At 40.3% G+C, this 17,584-nt stretch overlaps 1 protein-coding gene across 8 annotated transcripts in view; it reads right to left on the bottom strand.

The window, feature by feature from the left end:
- ABLIM1 (actin binding LIM protein 1) overlaps positions 1–17,584 on the bottom strand; it is a 142,686-nt gene that overhangs the window by 92,465 nt on the left and 32,637 nt on the right. For all 8 annotated transcript variants that reach the window (XM_066190881.1, XM_066190873.1, XM_066190876.1 and 5 more), the window contains one exon: positions 6,759–6,893. In XM_066190881.1, the coding sequence (XP_066046978.1) occupies positions 6,759–6,893 (135 nt within the window). Of the gene's footprint in view, positions 1–6,758; positions 6,894–17,584 lie in introns of those variants that run through there.

Genomic DNA, 17,584 nt, shown 5'->3' with positions numbered 1-17,584 from the left:
GGAACAAACACAGGTCACCTTAAAATCTGCTCTGATAACCTAACATCAGGTAGAAGAAAGGTTTAGCAGCTAAAACACCTCCTGAGCAAAAGACAAGATTGTATTTCTCCCCTCTTCTCCTAAAGCGGTCTTAGATCCCCCTTGGGAAGCATCCTCTGGCCTCCAGTCAGGCCTTTCTCCTCTTCCCATGAAAACTCTGACGCTCCACTTCAAGCATCCTGCCGGCACCACTCCTGAGTGCTGCTGTCATTGTGACACAAGTAATTCTCAGTGGGGCACTTGAGTGAAACCCCTGGGCATTTAATGTAAGCATTCACTCAACTGAAACCAAAAGTGGGTTCTGAGTCTCAGATGAGCTCAGTTTTAAGTTGGTCAACTTCCCAATCAATGCCATGACCCTGCCTTCAGTCCTCCAACACTGGAGACACAAATAATGCTGCACTGGGATTTGTTCCTGTCTGAACCTGACTTGCACAAATTTCAGACTTTCTAGCAACCCAACAGCCAACAGCTCATACCTGAGCTCAACAGCAAGCAAACTACAGCTGTATGTAGTGTAGCAATGTGACAGCTTCCCCACTTCCCCACTGAAATATCAGTGGTTTGTGCATCAGGATGGAAACAATGGCAGGAATCATTCAACCATTTAAAACACCTTTCACATTAAACTAAGCACGAGGTGGAGATCAAAGTCATTTACAGGTTTGTGGGAAATGAACCTTGAAGAAAAGGCAATCAGTTGAAAAATGTCAAAGTTTAGACTCGGATCGCTTGACTGTAACTATCTAGAGGAAACATCACTCTAAAAAAGATTTTAAATAAGCAAACTAGGAATTTAAGGATAGAACAAACCCAAACCTCATCCAAGCCAGGCAAATGAAGGATGCACTGGCCACAAAGCCAAGAAACTTTCTGTATTCTTGTAAGGATGCTCTGCCCCACTCACCAGGTACCTGTTAAACATCCTGCTACTCCTCTACTTCCAAAGGATCCAGTAGCTTTTTAAAATCTGACATGGCATCTGTCAGCATTCATCAACATCAGCCAAGTAGTGCAATTAATTTCATTTCCCGTCAAATGTTTAGTCCGTGAAGAGACCTCAAGCCCAACTAAACTAAGATTGGTATCAATCCCTCATCATTAATAGTATTTTAACCCCAACAGAAAAGTAAAGATCTATTTCAGAATGGGAAGAAACTGAACCTGAAGTGAAATGCCAGTAGGAATCACTGCAAGAAGAGCAGTCTTCAAGACACAGCAGATAAGATATGTAAATGCAGAAATGGCAATTAGTCTCACAGCTGCAACTGAGGTTTGATTTCATGTCAAGCTACCTGAATGTATGAATTCACATCTGAACTCCATTCCCTGGCATGGGAGAATTTTTAACCACTTTTAGCTTCCCAGAAACAACAGATTCCCATTTCTACCTGGATCTTGGATCAGTGATTCAGAGGTTCAAGTGACCTCATGTAATTTCACGATGCTCAGGAAGGAGCACATTCTACCCACATGTGTGTTATCACATCCACACATCAGTTTCTGTTACAGAAGAATCTGTGAAAATGCAGAGATCTTTTCAAACACTGCACTGGACATCTACTACAAGAACGGCCTCATATTTCAGCTTTCCATCCACTGACACTGAACTATTTATAGCACTACCCAGCAGCCTGTTTGCAGCCTCCTCCTCCTGCCACTGAAGGAATCTGATGACAGATCAAAGGTCAAAGAACTAATGATTTAAAACACATTCCAACCTGTTGATATAGTGTCTGCTTACATGACCCTGACTTCTTCCCAATTCTTCAAGGGAGGAAGATCCAGTTCAAAGTCAAAGGATTACAGGGCATCCCAAAATCTAAACTCAGGAAGCCTCCCCCTTCCCTGTCAGGCTCATTGAACTATAGATGATGTAGCCTTGAAAAGTCATCACGTAAAAAACCCAGACCTGGGCCTGGAACCTAAACATACCACAGAAGATTCTGCAAGTTAAGGTCAAGAGACATCTTACTGAAGAGAGGAAAATTATCACATTTACCCCATAATTAAGAAAATGCTTTATGCTGATTTATAACAATGTTCTAATAGAAGCCTAATTTTTTTTTTTTCCTGTGGAATACTCTAGGTTTGTGGAATGCTTCCTGGATGCCAAGACTTGCCTTTGCCTTATAATTAGCAAGATTATTAGCAGATAATTGCTTTTTGGTATTTGATATCACTATAGCATGTGAAACATTCTTACACAGTGAAACATTTTCACCTGACCTTTATGCCACATAATTGCAGCTGTCCCATTCCTGGAAGTGTTCAAGGCTAGGCTGGACAGGGCTTTGAGCAACCTGGTCTATTGATTTGGCAACCTGGCCCATGGCAGAGGGGCTGGAACTATATGATTTTAAAGTCCCTTCCTCCCCAAACCATTCCATGATTCTGTGCTAGTGAGGACTAAAAACATTTCAGGGCACCATCCATATTCTTATGGCAGGATTGCTTATTTATGAGATTAAATTTTTGTTTAGTCTACATTACTATAAAAAAACCTAACTAAGTTTTCCAGTTCATATTCAACACCACAAACAGGGACACTCCCTAGTATTTGAAACACTCCTACCACAAATATTACACTATCTTGCTAAGATAATTCAGCCAATCTCTACGTGAACCAAAATCAAGCTATGTAAACTTTTACATTGTTACTATGAAAGCTTAAAGCTTTTTCTGTTAAGCAATACAGTGTATTGAAACCAGCTTTTCCCTCTCACCCAAAAGATGAATCACAGGCTTAATAATAAAGCCTTATTATAGCAATTTTGCTAGCCTCAAAGGTTCCTCTGCTAGTACATGCAATAGGGTAAAATGAACTGTAATCAACTGACAATGGTAGAAAATTATCATTTGTATCAGATCACAATTTAAACTGAGATATTAAAATCTCTGCTCATGCACATTGTAATTTAGGGCCTGATCCCACACACATTTACATATGGAACAGCATTGCAGTGAGTAGTCCTTAGTTTTTCCAGAAAAGTTATTCATGTTCGTAGATGCTTACAAGAAAAACTTTTACTTCTTCATAAGCCACTAATTAATTCTTGTTAATAGCAGTGTTTATTTGAGACAAACCCAATGATGTCTCCAACTCAACCTCCTCATCTAACCTTCCCTCCTCTCAGCCTGCTGCTTCCATTGCCTCACAAAGATTAACAATTTGGTATGGTAAGAGCAGTGTACTCCTGCCAGAACAAACCTTAAAGCTTATTTATTACATCCGGAGGTAATGCAGACTCCTGTTAAATCTGCATTTGTAACACAAACCAGTGTAATTCCCCAGCAAGGTAAGGGACTTTGTTATGAAACAGCCAAAGACAACTGCCCTGAATGGCGTTCCTGGAGCTGCACTCCTGAATGTTTCTAATCCCTCCTCTGTCCATCATTCCCCCGTTAACTCCAGCTCCAAGTCAGCTGCTGCCTGCCTGAAATTCTTTGCCTATCGGGAGGGTGGCAGAGCTCACCTTCCAGGGGACAGCGACACCATTTTCAGCTTTTTGTGTTCCTATCAGCTCTTATCAGGAGCTGCAAATAGAAGCGTCCAGCCCTGCCAGGCAGATAGGACACAGCAGCTGGAGACACATGGCTCTCCAAGGCACAGCCCCAGCGAGTTCCATCTTATCATGGGGGCACGGGAACACGTCAGTCAGTGGAGGTTTTACTTGTCATCTTTGGCAAGGAGCTGTTCCTCTGTTCTTAGAAAGGTTCCAGAGATGGACAGAGCACCAAACTCCTGGGGAGGACGATTGTCTGATCACATTACATGCATGAGCATGTCCTGAGCTGGCTGATGCACATGGAGAAATAAGTCACCATGTTCCTGCAGTGCCACAGCCACCACTGACAGGCATGCCAAGCAGTCATGGAGTGCCTAAGAGCCTCTGACACAACCTAGGGAAGCAGGACTACAAGCATATCAAATACACTTAGCAGTACGATGTAAACACAAAGCTGAGAGCGTGGATGGCAATAATGAAAAGGAATCTCATACAGAGCAAAGAAAAGGATCACACAGAAACTGTGACTATAGAACCCGTGTGACAGCCTTATCAGGAAATGGATTTTTTCCACATCTTCTAAGTCTATGGATAAAAGTTTAAACACTTTCAGCAGGTATGAAAACAGACAGGTGTGAGCTTGTTCAAGTCTTCCATGCTGTAGATGTGAGTTGCAGTCTCAAGAGCAAAGTTTAGTATACAAAAAATAAAGAGATAACCAAGCCACTTGTAGATGCCCCTGATATGTCCTGGTCCCAGTATCTGTTGGTTTTGCTGCCTAACAACATACTTTATAAACTGAGGGGGTCTAACTCCACCTCCTGTAGAGTTGCAGTCATGTCAAATTAAAAACCCATTGGACTAAGAGGGAAAAAAAACACTTACTTGAACAGCTGTGTCCCACTTGAATAAACCATATGGTCAGACAACATGCAATGTGAGTAAATAATTATATGGCTTGAACAAAAACTGCACTCAAATAACAGAGGGTAACAATAAACAAGATCTGCAGCTCAGGTAAAAGACACAAAACAGGACTCGGAGCAATCTCCCATACACACTCCTTTTTTTTCTCTCTGTGAAGACAAATGAACTCTAAAAAGATAATACTCACTGGCAAACCCAACTAATAAGGCACAGACTGAATGAAAAGCATGAGAAAAGTCTCTAACATTCAGCTCTGGCCCTCTCAGTTCAAACTGGATTTACTTCCCTCCATTTCCTGAACAAGCTAATGTGCAAATCACAGTTTCATTTCCCCCAGCAAGAGTTATTTCTATAGCTCTCCCTTCTCTGGTGATCTTCATGCAAGCACTCATAAGGTCAATAATATTATAGAATCCTAAACTGTCATTGGGTTGGAAATATCTTCATAAGCAGAAGCTACAATAAGTTTCGACATTCCTCTAGGGAAGGAAAGAACAAAACCAAAAAAAAGTATACTAGTAAATCCAGTCTTGCAACAGAATAGTCAAAGCACAAAAGCATCTTATGAGTAAGTAACTAAAACACAAGTGAAAGAAGAAACTAGACCTCACCCCTCCAAAAAAAGCAAGATTAATGTGGTGCATTCATCAGGACAACAATTCCAAAGCCCTGCTCCATCTGCCCCCTTCTTTATCAGGAGGTCCTAAGGACACTGCCTGGCCTGAATTACCATCCTCCTTCGTGACTCAAAGGGTCTCAGGTGGCCTGATGCTGAAAATATCCTAATCCAGTATCTTCTGTAAATTGAGACTATGGACAGGAACAAGAAAATAAACAGATAGTTGCTGGTTTTGAACTGCTCAAGGATTATATGATATCAAATACTGCTTGAAATACAGCAGCTGTAATAGAGAGAGAGATGCATTTCCCCAAGCATTCCAGAAACAGGGCACACAGTGCTCCATGCTGCCCTCTCGGGTAGGCTGATGCCACTCCAGACTGGCACAGAAGAAATGTGTTAATATCTAGGAGAAAGGTCAGCATTTTTTTTAGTTATCTAGTTATATTTAACTAAAAACCACAGGCAACAAACAGAATTTCTTAGATTCTAGACACCGATTTTTCAGCATAAAAACAACTCAAGCGATCTTTAAAAAAAAAGCCTTCAGTGACATAGGAAAACAACTACTTCTATTTTCTGCTATATTCCATATATTCAGGAAGCGGAAGAACAGAGCAACCACACAACTATTCCACCCACATTTGGAACATGAAAAATATAACTGAAACTCAGGAACTGGGCTGGAGATAGTTTTCACAGTCTGAATCTGCAGTATACATGCCAGATACGGACTTTCAAAAAAGATAAGTTGAGTTTAATAAAAGTGAAAAATTATGTGGTATTGATTCTGCTGCTGTGTTTCAGTTGCCCAGTTACTCTGATTTATTCCAGCACCCTTCTCCATGTTTGCCACCGACTCTGCCAAGTTTACCTGGAGCCTAATCCCCTTCTGTGCTGTATCTATCCTGTGCTAAGCTGGGACTGACTGTGGCAGACAGTGGTTGCACACAGACCTGGGTATTTCTCCTTATTCTCACCTTTCATCCCACGTTTTGTGGTTACTCAATTCAACCAACTCTGCATTGCTGTTCATTAAACAGAAACTCTGTGAAGGAGCCAGGGTTGTCTACTGCTCCACGACACCCATCTTCAAAGGCAACGAATTCACAAAGCATAGTTTTACAATTATTTAACGCTTCACTAAACCTCTGTTTAGTGAAAAACCACAGTGAGTCTTTGTTGTGGTCCCAGAGGACTCAGTGGCATGAGCTGGAGTTGCCAAGAGCCCTTCAGGTCCTCTGTGTAGAATGGGCAGCACTATCCCCATTCCCAAGGCAGCTCCACGGCACAAAGCCTCAGAACACCTCTGCAGAACCTTTTTGGTGGGTTTTTTGAAAGCAGGTACTTTCAGCAGTCAATTGACTACAAAGGACCTTAATTTTCATAACTATCCCTAATGAAAGACAGTCATTGCTATCAAGAGTTTAAAAAAAAAAAATCCAAACCCTTGTAAAAGCATTTAGACCAAAAACTACAAAAAGACAGAATTTTCCTAAGTGTCCCCACCATTCTTTACCCTTCCCACCTGCAAAGCCTTCAGGTACTGAGCAAAGAAAGTATTTGTAATAGGTTAATTGCAGAAAGCACAACCTCCCATCAGTGGTTCAAGGCACATTTGCACAAATGGAGTCTTTTCTAATAGATAAATATGAAGGTTTTACCTTTGCAGGTGAAGCATTTGATGTGGAAATGTCTGGCTTGAACACGGAGCACTTCACCTTTACAAGGCTCCCCACATTTGTGGCAGTGGATGACTGGCTTTTCAGAGGGGTGGTGGGGCTCCTGAGGATGGGCCACTGTAAAGCAAACAATCAAAAAATATTTCAATCCAAACAAAAATAATATTTTCTCCTACACTAAACTCTGTGTGTTCTCAGACACTTTACATCACGATACAAATGTATCACACTTTATGCTCATCTAAAAAGTTACCACCATTTGATTTAAATATAGTCTTTTCATAAACCAGTAGTTTGAGACATTCACATCAACTACTACTTCTTTCCATTGAGGCTGCCACAGAAGCATGAGGCAAAATTCCCTCCCCAGTGTCAGTGCCACAAAGGGTTTCAGAATGCCTGCCATTTTCTTTCCAAGAACATGAGTGTGTGCAAACTATTGGATGAGCACACAAGGAAACAAAAACTAAACTACTTTAATCCAAGAAAGAGTATAATCCAAGCAAAAAGGATTGAAAGATAGCAATTCCAAATCAAGTTCTGGGAAACCAGATGAACCAGATAGTCTGTATGCAAATGACTATACTAAAAATAAACTACAAACATCTCTTTTTTGCTACGGCAGATACCTAATGAAGGGAAAGCACTCCTGAAGGGGAAAGAAGCCAATATTATTTGTTTCTACTGCCATAAATTCTAGCAGAAATTACTCTGCATGCAAATTAGAGATAGTATGAGTAGGCAGCAACCACCCACGTATTTGCAATATTGTCAGGGAGACACAATTCCAGGTAGTGGTAATCAACTACCCAACCACCCATAGCAGAGCTTGGATAGGAACAGGAAAAGTCTGTGGATTTCACTGTGGTAATAAAAGTTTAATTGCTCCACATTTGGCTTCTGTAAAACACGTTTAACTTTCTCTTCAGATGTGGCAGCTTGGGGCCCTAACAGAAGTGCAGGGTGTAAGCTGGAGCAAGATTTAATCTCAACTGAACTGTTTGAAGTGGAAAGTATTACCCAGAATGTTCCCAAACAAACCTATGCTCCTTCAATTCTCCCTCCCACATCCCATTCTAGCAGTAGAAAGCTTTCCTCCTTGTAATATTGTTCTCAAACTAGTGGTGCTCATCAGAACATTTCAGAGAAAACAGACCTCTACCCACGCCTCTGTCTTTATACCATTCCTGTCCTACTTTTCCTGGCCTGCAAAGGACTGAGAGCTGATACATCACTCTCACTGTCACTGGCAAATATCTTCATTATTTTATATCAGGGTTTTCTCGAGATCTTTTCCTTTCCTGATCAGCTCCTGGCATCATCCCAGACAGGACTCTGCTGTTTTTCAGGTTACTGCTCCTGCAGCAATATAACAGATACCTTGTTCATGTTTACTGCACCAGATTCCTCCCCTTCTTCAATGGATTTCTAGGGGAAAAGCCCCATCGCTCCATGAAGTCTTTTTATATTATTCTCCTTTATAAATGCCTTACTGAAGAAGGCATTTATACATTTTGCATTACACAAATACAAGATTAGGGGAGTAAGAGCATCAAGAATAGAGAATAACAAATATTCTAAGCAATTTCTGTTACACACGTCCAGCCAAACCAATAGTGTAACTGTTATTCTCTTCCTATCACTCACATCTCCCACCCCACACTTCAAAGAAAATGGCTGAATTCCTCTACTCAAGCTCCAAGTTTTTAATACCTCCTTCTCGGATAGCCTCACTTAAACTATTTCCTCTGAGCATTTATTCAGCCCGTCCTGGTGAAGAGAATTCAGCTGGTAATGCCTACCAGTATTTCAATTAGCAGCTCCAGTGAAGTAAAAGCTCCCTGAATGCCTTACCTTGAGTGAACCTCATCTAATAATCAGCAGTGCAATATTATTTCTGAAGTGGAAGTTATGATCCTTATAAACAAAACTATTCACTGGCAACCAAGGAAATATGTAGGAAAGAAGGCAAGAAAGAAGGAAAGGAAGAAAGAATAAAAGACAAACATAGAGAAGACTGCTAACAAATTAAATTGTTATAAGCAAAATTCCTTCTCAGATTCAGACAGCCTGAGATGGGCCTGATGCAAGCGGAAGTTAACTCTGGACTTCTAAAGTTGCTCACAAAAGGAAATGGATAAAGAATTTGGGAAAATGCTCACTAATATTTATATGGTGCAATGTGAAATCTGTACCTGCCACATTCTGCTTATTCCAGCTCACATGTGTAGGACACCCTGACATTCTGCACCCCAGAATGATCTGAAACACAATTCTCTGCTCTTTACAGGAGAGTAAATAACTGTTTTCAAGGCTGGTCCAATGGTGCAGCTTCTTTCCAGTTCTGCCTTTAAAGCCATTTAAATGAATACAAATACTGTTAGTTGCTATTTCCAGACTGATCTCTTAAGTGAGGCTAATTATGGTGCTTGTCTTACTGGCCTCCATTTGGCATTGTAGGTCAAAATGGAGTAATTGACTTTCACCCTCCTGTGAGGAATTGCTTGTAAGCTTTTTTCTTTGGATGTATGCAATACACACAAGGCTTTTCAGTGGCAGAGGTGACCTTTCTTAGTTACCAGTGAGGACAGAACAGGGAATTAAAGAAAAAGAAAGAGAAATACCTTTACGAGCAGCTTATTGAAATGTTTCTGACTGAAGTCCAGCTAGCTCACTGGACATGTCAGTTTTAAGCTGCTCTGGGTCTGAAAAGATCTGAGTCAGGAGCTGGGTTCATCTCCTTGCAGGACTTTCACACCTTGAGAGTCCATATTTCAGGCTCTGCCAACACCACCCCCCCCATATCAACTACAGGATAACTTCCCAGGCATCACAGACTGCACATGATGTAACAAGGCAACTCTAGACCACGTCTAAGACAATTACAACAGACACCAGACAGTATAATCAGTGACAGGACATTAATTTAGAATCTGGATAACCCAGATTTCAACCCCTGCTCCTCAAGAGGTACCTGGGCTCTTTGGATAAAGGAATAAAACCATGTGGTTAAGTTCAGCTAAGTCACTGAGCCTGGGACCAGCCTAAAAATTAAGTTATCTGAATGTTTCAGTTTCTCTGTGTTTTCAGTGTCTAGGACTGTAAACCAGGTACAACAGCACTGCTAACCTCAGCCTACTGTGGGAATACATACCATGACAAGGTTCCCAGGGACTGGGATGGGAAGAGTCACACAAGCACCTAAGACAGTCAGTCATGTTCTCGGTTCAGTACCAGGGCTCACAATTGCCTTCAGACCACAAAGTGCCCACCCACAGCACGGGTGTGTAACATAAACACAGGTTAAGTGTTTGCCAGTTCCAATAAGCATGTGAAGTGACATCTGTCTCCACACAAAGCCTGGCACAGCCCAGTTTAGCCCTACCAGCATGACAAGGTGCATGGCTGCCTTTGTGTAAGACTGCTGAGCACTGCCTGAAGACTTTTTGTTATTTTATTATTAATGAATAAAATCTCTGGTCAGAGATATACAAAGAAGAACTTTTCGAGATAAGCTAGGTTGAGACTTCCACTCCTGCTTTCAAGACCAGCTTAAATGAATAATCAATGAATAATTAATGCTTTATTAAACTCATTTAGGTTTCAAATAAGACAAATCAATGTCCCATTAAATATCCAATTTACCCAGAGTAATACATACACTGACTGGGACAACTGGGAAGTCTGGAATACATAATTTAAGTCAGGGAGAAATAAAAAGAATACAAAAAATCAGTAGCACCTTAATCTATGAGGAAAACAGTCTTTGTCACTGGAGTGTTGCTTTGTGCCAACATCACTCTGCAGACATCACCATTATCTTTGTCATTCCTTATGTTTCCTTGTGAATCAAGCAATGTTGATTTCATTACTTTTTTGCAACTGCACTAAATGGATGTCAATTCAAAGCAACTCTAACAGCTTGAGAGTACTTGTTACTGCATTTTATCTAAACATCTCAAAATAATCCCAGACCTGCAAAAAATAATTAAAAACTAAAGGAGATAGAAAAGATCACAACCCAATGTTCATATGAGAAATCAAAGGCATTTTCTGAGCAAAATTAAAGACTTAATTCACTGTGCAAAGTTGAAAACTGTTCTGTCGGGGTGTTTTCTGTAGAGCAGATCATTGTCTGAGGGTTTAAGAACAATTATTTTTTGTTGCATCAGCTAGAAATTAGACCTCAGTATTTGTAACAAACCTTTCTGAAATGGAAATTACATCAACTACCTGAAGAGTATGCAGCTGAATAAAGAAGACAATGAAAATAAATACTGCAGCTTTCTTTACTGATGATTCTCTCCCTGAACATAGAACTGTTAGGAAATGAAAGGCTCAAGCTAAGGGATTCTTAGCTGCAGATTCTTGCTGGCAAGACTCCATGTATCTGCTGCAAGCCAAGAAGTACCTTGGCTTTTAACTGGAAGTCAGAAAAGCTTCTGGGAAACACCTTGCTATGGGAACGCTGCAAGGTGGAGTCGCAACAAAATACTTTTAGTTCAGTTCTACTCCAAACTGCAATAAAAAAAAAGAGCTTCCTCTAAATTTAAATAAGATTATATGAGCTAGTGCTCTTTTAAAAGTGAATTTTTACCATTTTTCCATTTGCACGGATACCTCCACAAATAAATCTGAAGCTATGCTCAGTCAACTCTACCCACGTTGTAGAATGTGTAGCTTTAAGCTGTATGCCAGGACACAGACTCTCTGTGACTCGTAGCTCCACAGCCTCTGGGCTCTGGTGCACTGAGGACAGGCTGTGCACACAGCAGCATGGGCAAGGGCATCCTCAGAATGTCACAGCTTTGCCCCTTATATCTTAAGAGTGGCCTGACACAGACAGCATGCTCTCTGAAATGCTGATTTTCAGCTGCTGTGCTCTCTTGGCTGAAGACCGAACTATTAAAGAGGAAAAACAAAGCACAGATGTAATGGTGTGAAACTACTCCAAGTTTTTTTCTAGCCTGTTTTAAAATTTCCTCACTCCTTTCTGCTTTCAGGAATAAAAGTAAAGGACTGTGCTTGAGCTTGCCATGGCAGTGAATGCAACCAAAGCTTTCTACAGACAACTCTCTCTCTGCCCTCCTCTGTATTACCTGATATGGTCGTGGAGGCTATAATTTCTTAAACTAATTTATGGATTTGCAGTTCAAAACTTGAAGGTTTAAAAAGAAAATTCCCTCATTGTTTGATGCTGGCAAGCAGCTGCACTGTTAATGCAGCTGGGCAGCCCCTTGCTCAGGACAGGACAGATGGAGGCAGGGGAGCACTGTGCATAGGATGAAAAACTGGGAAAAATATATTCTGAGCTGAAAGATGCTGGAGAGACACCAGAGAATCAAGTTCAAGAATGGAATCTGCCTTATCACTTCTTCTCCATGCTCCATTGCAAGGAGAGGAGACGTAATTTTCTCCCATCCTTTGTGCTTCTTTCAGAGATAACTGTCTGCAACCTCTGGTTTCTAAAGCCTGTCTCTCTACAGCCCATACAGTCTCCAATGAATTCCTCTTTTGTAAAAGCCCAGCACAGTGGAGACTCGAGGAGGCTCTGAAATACCTATTTAAAAGAAGGGGTGAAAAATGCAGTGTCATTTTGCTTATCTGCAGACTCAGTTTTTGAATCTCAAATCTGTAAGAATCCTATCAGGTAAGGTGACCAAGCAGCGACTGAGACAGAAATCAAACCTCCCAGCTGCCAGGGACTGATAAAGATATTACTGCAGTCATTAGCCACAGGTATCTGACAGGGATCTTCAGGAATTCCAGGAAATCCTGGAAGGAGGCACTCCCATGAAGAGATACTAGTGAGCTACTTGCCTACACATGTATGAGAAAGCCTAAGGGAAAATCCTAGACTGTAGCTAGCTCATACTACTGCCATTCAAATCAGATCTGAAGAATCATTATAAAGCTCTTTCTTCCTGCAAATTTATCTGTATCACTCCTACAGTGTGCTAATTTGTCTCATAACTATTTGTGCTGTCTATAGATATCCAGAGTAGCTATTTTTAAAACAAGGCAGGGAAAAAAAAAAAAAAATCTTAAACTTGGTAGCTTTTTGCCACAGTTTTGAAATGTTTTCTCACATTTTCCATGAAAGTACACCAGAGCCATCTATCCTCAAAACAGCACCTCATGGCCAGATGTGGGGCTGACTACAGGACAGTAATGAACAGACTGGAATCCATTCCCTCCACCCCATCCTCCACGTCTCTTGGCAGCTCCTGTAGCAACTAAAAGATTTTCACGAAATGCTAAACAGAAGACATGACACATATCCAGTCTAGAAACCAGGTGCATTGCTTCCTCGAAAAATGGATTTTTTTAAATGGAAAAAAATAACCTACAAAGACATTTACAAGTTTAGCCAGATAAATTAGAATGATACATTAGGGTAGCTCCTAAAAAAAAAAGAGAAAATGTTAGCAGCAAAGATATCAAACTCACTGCGTGAAAAAAGGATGTAAAAGGCTCCAACACCAGAAAACAAATTTTAAAAATAGGAGATGAAACATACATTATTTTTGAGTAAGGAAACCAGTATTTAAATACTTTCATATTTTTAGGTATACATAACCCAGGGACAAAGCTAATGCAGCTAAAAGAATGAAGTACAAAGATTTAGAGATATAAATGCCAGGCAATAATACAAAATATTAACAACTGCAACTTGAAATCAATGAGAGATGACTCCTATGTTATTTACAAATGAAAATAAAAAGCTTTATGCCACACACACAAATGTGTAAAAAGGTGAGGAAATAACTACCTTTAAAAATACAGCACGGAAAAGAAATCACATTTGTTTCAAAGTTTCAGAACACACAAGATGCTTATTTTCTCTCTATTTTTCCTGCTGTTTCCTATCCTCCTCCCATGTCTTTTCTGCTATCTCAAGCTTTGATACTGCAATTAATTCCCCACAGAACAGCATACAAGATCAGGGCCTAAGGCCTCAGCCCTATAAAGATTTATGCATATGATTGGTTCAGTATTAAGTGAAATATTTAACACCAGCACCTGCTTGATCCTATCTGAAAAAAGATCACCTTCTACAACATACACAAAATAAAACAATGCGACTTGATGGTTCTGCGATTAAAATAAATGTATTTGGTGGATCCAGTTTTCAAAGCCTTTGATAGTGATTGAGAGATAAAGAAAATTTGGTTGTGTTTATGTAGGGGTTATATCCTTATCTGGACACTCTGGGGATTTCACCACAGATTCTGACAGTCTATGGCTTTAGTGTACAATTTTCACGGTTTCTCAGTGACAAAGCATGAATGTGTCTGGGTAGGCTCTTGTGGATGAACAGGAACCTCGGGATATCCTGCTCTTGCTTTGGACCCACCGGGAGCCTGAGCGCTTCCTCAGTTTGTCAGGTAGAAACACACTTCAGCGCTAACTTAACTCTGCGTGAAACTGCAGTAGCTCTACTGATGCTCTTCTCAACACAAAAGCATCTGAGCCTATTTAGAAGAGTTTGTCATTCTCTAAAACAGCAGTGAGGAGGAACTTCTGGCGTGTCTGTCCACACATGTTTGCCTTTGATCACTTGGCAGGTGAATAAAAGCACATTCTAGGGCATCATCTATACTTAGCAGGAACAAAAAGACTTGACAAAATTATTACATTTATATTTGCTTAAGAAAACTTATAATCCTTTCAAAGAAGAGTCAAGTACAGCTTCTTAACTGAGTATGGTCAGGAGTTGTTTTAAGTTCAAACAGAAAAAGCACTAGGGAGTTTTAAAACTATTTTCAGTAATGAAAAGGCACTAATCTTGCAATGAAGTATGGAGCAAACTAAGACATGCTGAGAAACAGATGATGATCAAACAAATGTTGACTAAGCCAGGCCAGTCTTTGAATCAAAACCTGCATTCCTGCATTACTCAACATGATCGTTAACAGACGGGTTGCTGATTAGTGGTTAGCAAGCCAAAGGGGAGAAGCACAGAGTGAATTTATTCTGCCATATTTCTACATTAGTACAGAGTAATTTTTCACAAGGCAGATCACCATGAAAATTGGGTAATAAAGAAACAGTGAATGCAGACTCTCTAATCTGATGATCTGGGAATGCCCTTCTTGATCTTCATCACATCCAGAAAGGTTCTCTGCACTTGGTTCCACAACCAACTTACTGAGGGACAGCATTTCAAGAAAATCAACTCACCCTTCGAAACTCCTTGCTAAAGGGCTGCAAGATCATGCTAAACATTTGCTTCTCACACCCAACATCTGCCAGTCTCTAACATGTAGTAACTGTTCAAAAGCCTTGTAAGTATAAAAAAAAAAATTGAGTTGTTCCTATAAAGTCACTATTTCAAAAGAGTGATTTTCTTCTAACATAGGACAGAAGTAATTAGAAATTCAAGAGCTCCTCAGTGTAATCTGAGCAACCATCTCATACACATCACTTGATGTCTCTATCTTAAAAAAAAAATCACAGAATAGTCTGAAGTGGAAAGGACCCACAAGGATCATCAAGTCCACTATCTAAACCTTACTCACAACAATGAATAAACAGAAGTGTCAGATTATTCAGTGGAAATCCTTAAGGATCCTCAAGGCTACATGAAAGCAAGTTGCTGAAGTTAGCAGTAAAAACAATTGCTTTTTCCAGACAGCATGGAAATTCTGGCTTACTGATGAGTGGTAGTTACCCATAATAGCACTCAAACGTCTATCAGGCCTCTCAGCTACCCAAACAGCATCCCACATGGGGATTCAGGCAACAAACTCATCACAGTTCCCCTATGCATGCTTTTTAGAGGCTGCATGAGTATTCCATGCAGTAAAATGAATTCAATTTCCTTCTGAAGTAAGTCAATATAAAAATGCTAATTTTAATAACCAATTCTCCCAGTGCTCACCCTGAGATTATCTCAGGAGGACACTGACCTGCATAAGTCAGTGGTCTCCCAGAAGCTTTAGAAACAGAATCTGTAGTAAAATCTCCTCTCAGTTATTACCAGGAATCTCCTCAAGGGTTTTTTCACAAGACCCTTGCAGAGACTTGTCCTTCCTTCCTTGTCCTTCTCTCCTTCACAGAAACTCTGTGCCCTGTGCTTAGAAACCCTCCTTCAATCAAGGATCTTGTAAATGCCCATCATCCAGTACCACCCTCACTTCTGGCATTTTTAAGGACTGAGCTACACAGCCCCAAACTAAAACTAGACAGCCACATTCATGAGCAACATGAGTCGTCACAGGGCTCCCGACACCCAGGATAGTTTGTCATGTACAGAGCTGATAAACCACACATTTCAGAGGCCCTGTCCTGTGCTTCATTGCCCATGTTGGCACCCAGACCTTAAAAACATTGCAGCATAAAAGTCAGTTTCTGAGATATATTATTTCAATGATAAATAATTGTGCTCCTAAAGACCATCAAGTGTTAACATTTTATGGCAAATGGACTGTCGCAGGGAAAGCACTGACCAACACAGTGCCCCTGAACACAGCCTGTTCCTCTGGCTACCTTCACTGCTGGATAGCAAGGAGACACCCTCAAGTCCATCAAATCCTGTTTTGAGGTGCCTTTGAAAACACAAGTGCAACTGCTTCTTTGAACAAACAAGTAATTAATTGACTCTTGTTCGATCCAGCAGTAATAAAAAAATTAAACTCAACGTTCTGCAAGGCTTCATTTCTATTTGGATCACTTCTTTAATTTGATATCATTTTAAGATACTGCCTCTGAACCAGATTCTGAACTAAAACAAAGTTCCACAATACTGACATGTGTGATGCTGAAGTGGCACTAACAGCAGTGAGAACTGGGGAGTTACCCACCCTGTTGACAGTGTTTATAAAATCTTGCCTGTTAGGCTATTGTATAACATAAAAGCAACAACATTTCACTTCTGAACAGCTGGTATTAATAATAGATCATGTACATGATTGATTGAAACAAGGCTTCTATCATTTCTGGGTTTATATCAGTTTATGATCAGCACATAGAAAATCCAGAATTATTTCTCAAGTTGTCTCTTACAAGACAAAATGACCACCATTAATAAAATACATGATTTTTTTTTTTTTTAACAACGTCACACAGCCTCTAAAAATTGCATCCAACTTTGGGGCAATACTGAAGCACTCACTTAGCTTTAATTCCCAGTGATTCAATTAGACTCAACAAGACACTCTGCTGAACAGAACAGGCTTAAGACAATGCCTAAGTGTTCTCCTTAGACAGATCCCTAGTGAGCCTGAAAGTTATCCAGGCTCAACGAAGGCAAGGATTAATCATTCTTTTGGGGATACTGACTGTCCTTTAGGTGGAAAACCAACTTTGTTAAAAATAATCCTTTTTAAATTAGTTATGGATCGCCCCCAGAACAAAAAAAAAAAAAAATCCTGTTCCGTGCCTTCTCCTACCCAAAGGGCACAAGACATTTTGATTAGAGGAACTTGGTCTTTTCCCCTGGTATCCATTAATATTTCTACAAAAATAATTGACTCTCCTACAGTAGCAGGCCAAATTATCCTCCTAACTTGTAAATTCTTTCCTACCAAGATTCCTACCTCCCCTTCGGAAAAATATTTGTCTGCCCAAGCTTAATGTATTTTTAAACAATTTTACAATGCCAAGAGTCTATCTATAGAAGTGTTGCCTTTTGAATTCTCATCCAAGGAAAGAAACTATAGAATTTTTTATTCCACTCAATTGTATTAACCATAACCAGCAGGGCTTTGGTCGTGATGATGCTGCAGTGGTGACTTGAGTAGGAAGTGGCCAAGGATGGGATTGTGCTGGTCACTGTTGGTCCAACCATTTCAATAAAAGGCAAA

This window comes from Chamaea fasciata, unplaced genomic scaffold (assembly GCF_029207755.1).
Source record: "Chamaea fasciata isolate MVZ Bird 193981 ecotype frontalis unplaced genomic scaffold, bChaFas1.0.hap1 SCAF_9, whole genome shotgun sequence".
Taxonomy (NCBI): domain Eukaryota; kingdom Metazoa; phylum Chordata; class Aves; order Passeriformes; family Sylviidae; genus Chamaea; species Chamaea fasciata.
The sequence above is the reverse complement of the archived record's forward strand: the minus strand, read 5'-3'. Positions and strand labels throughout refer to the sequence as shown.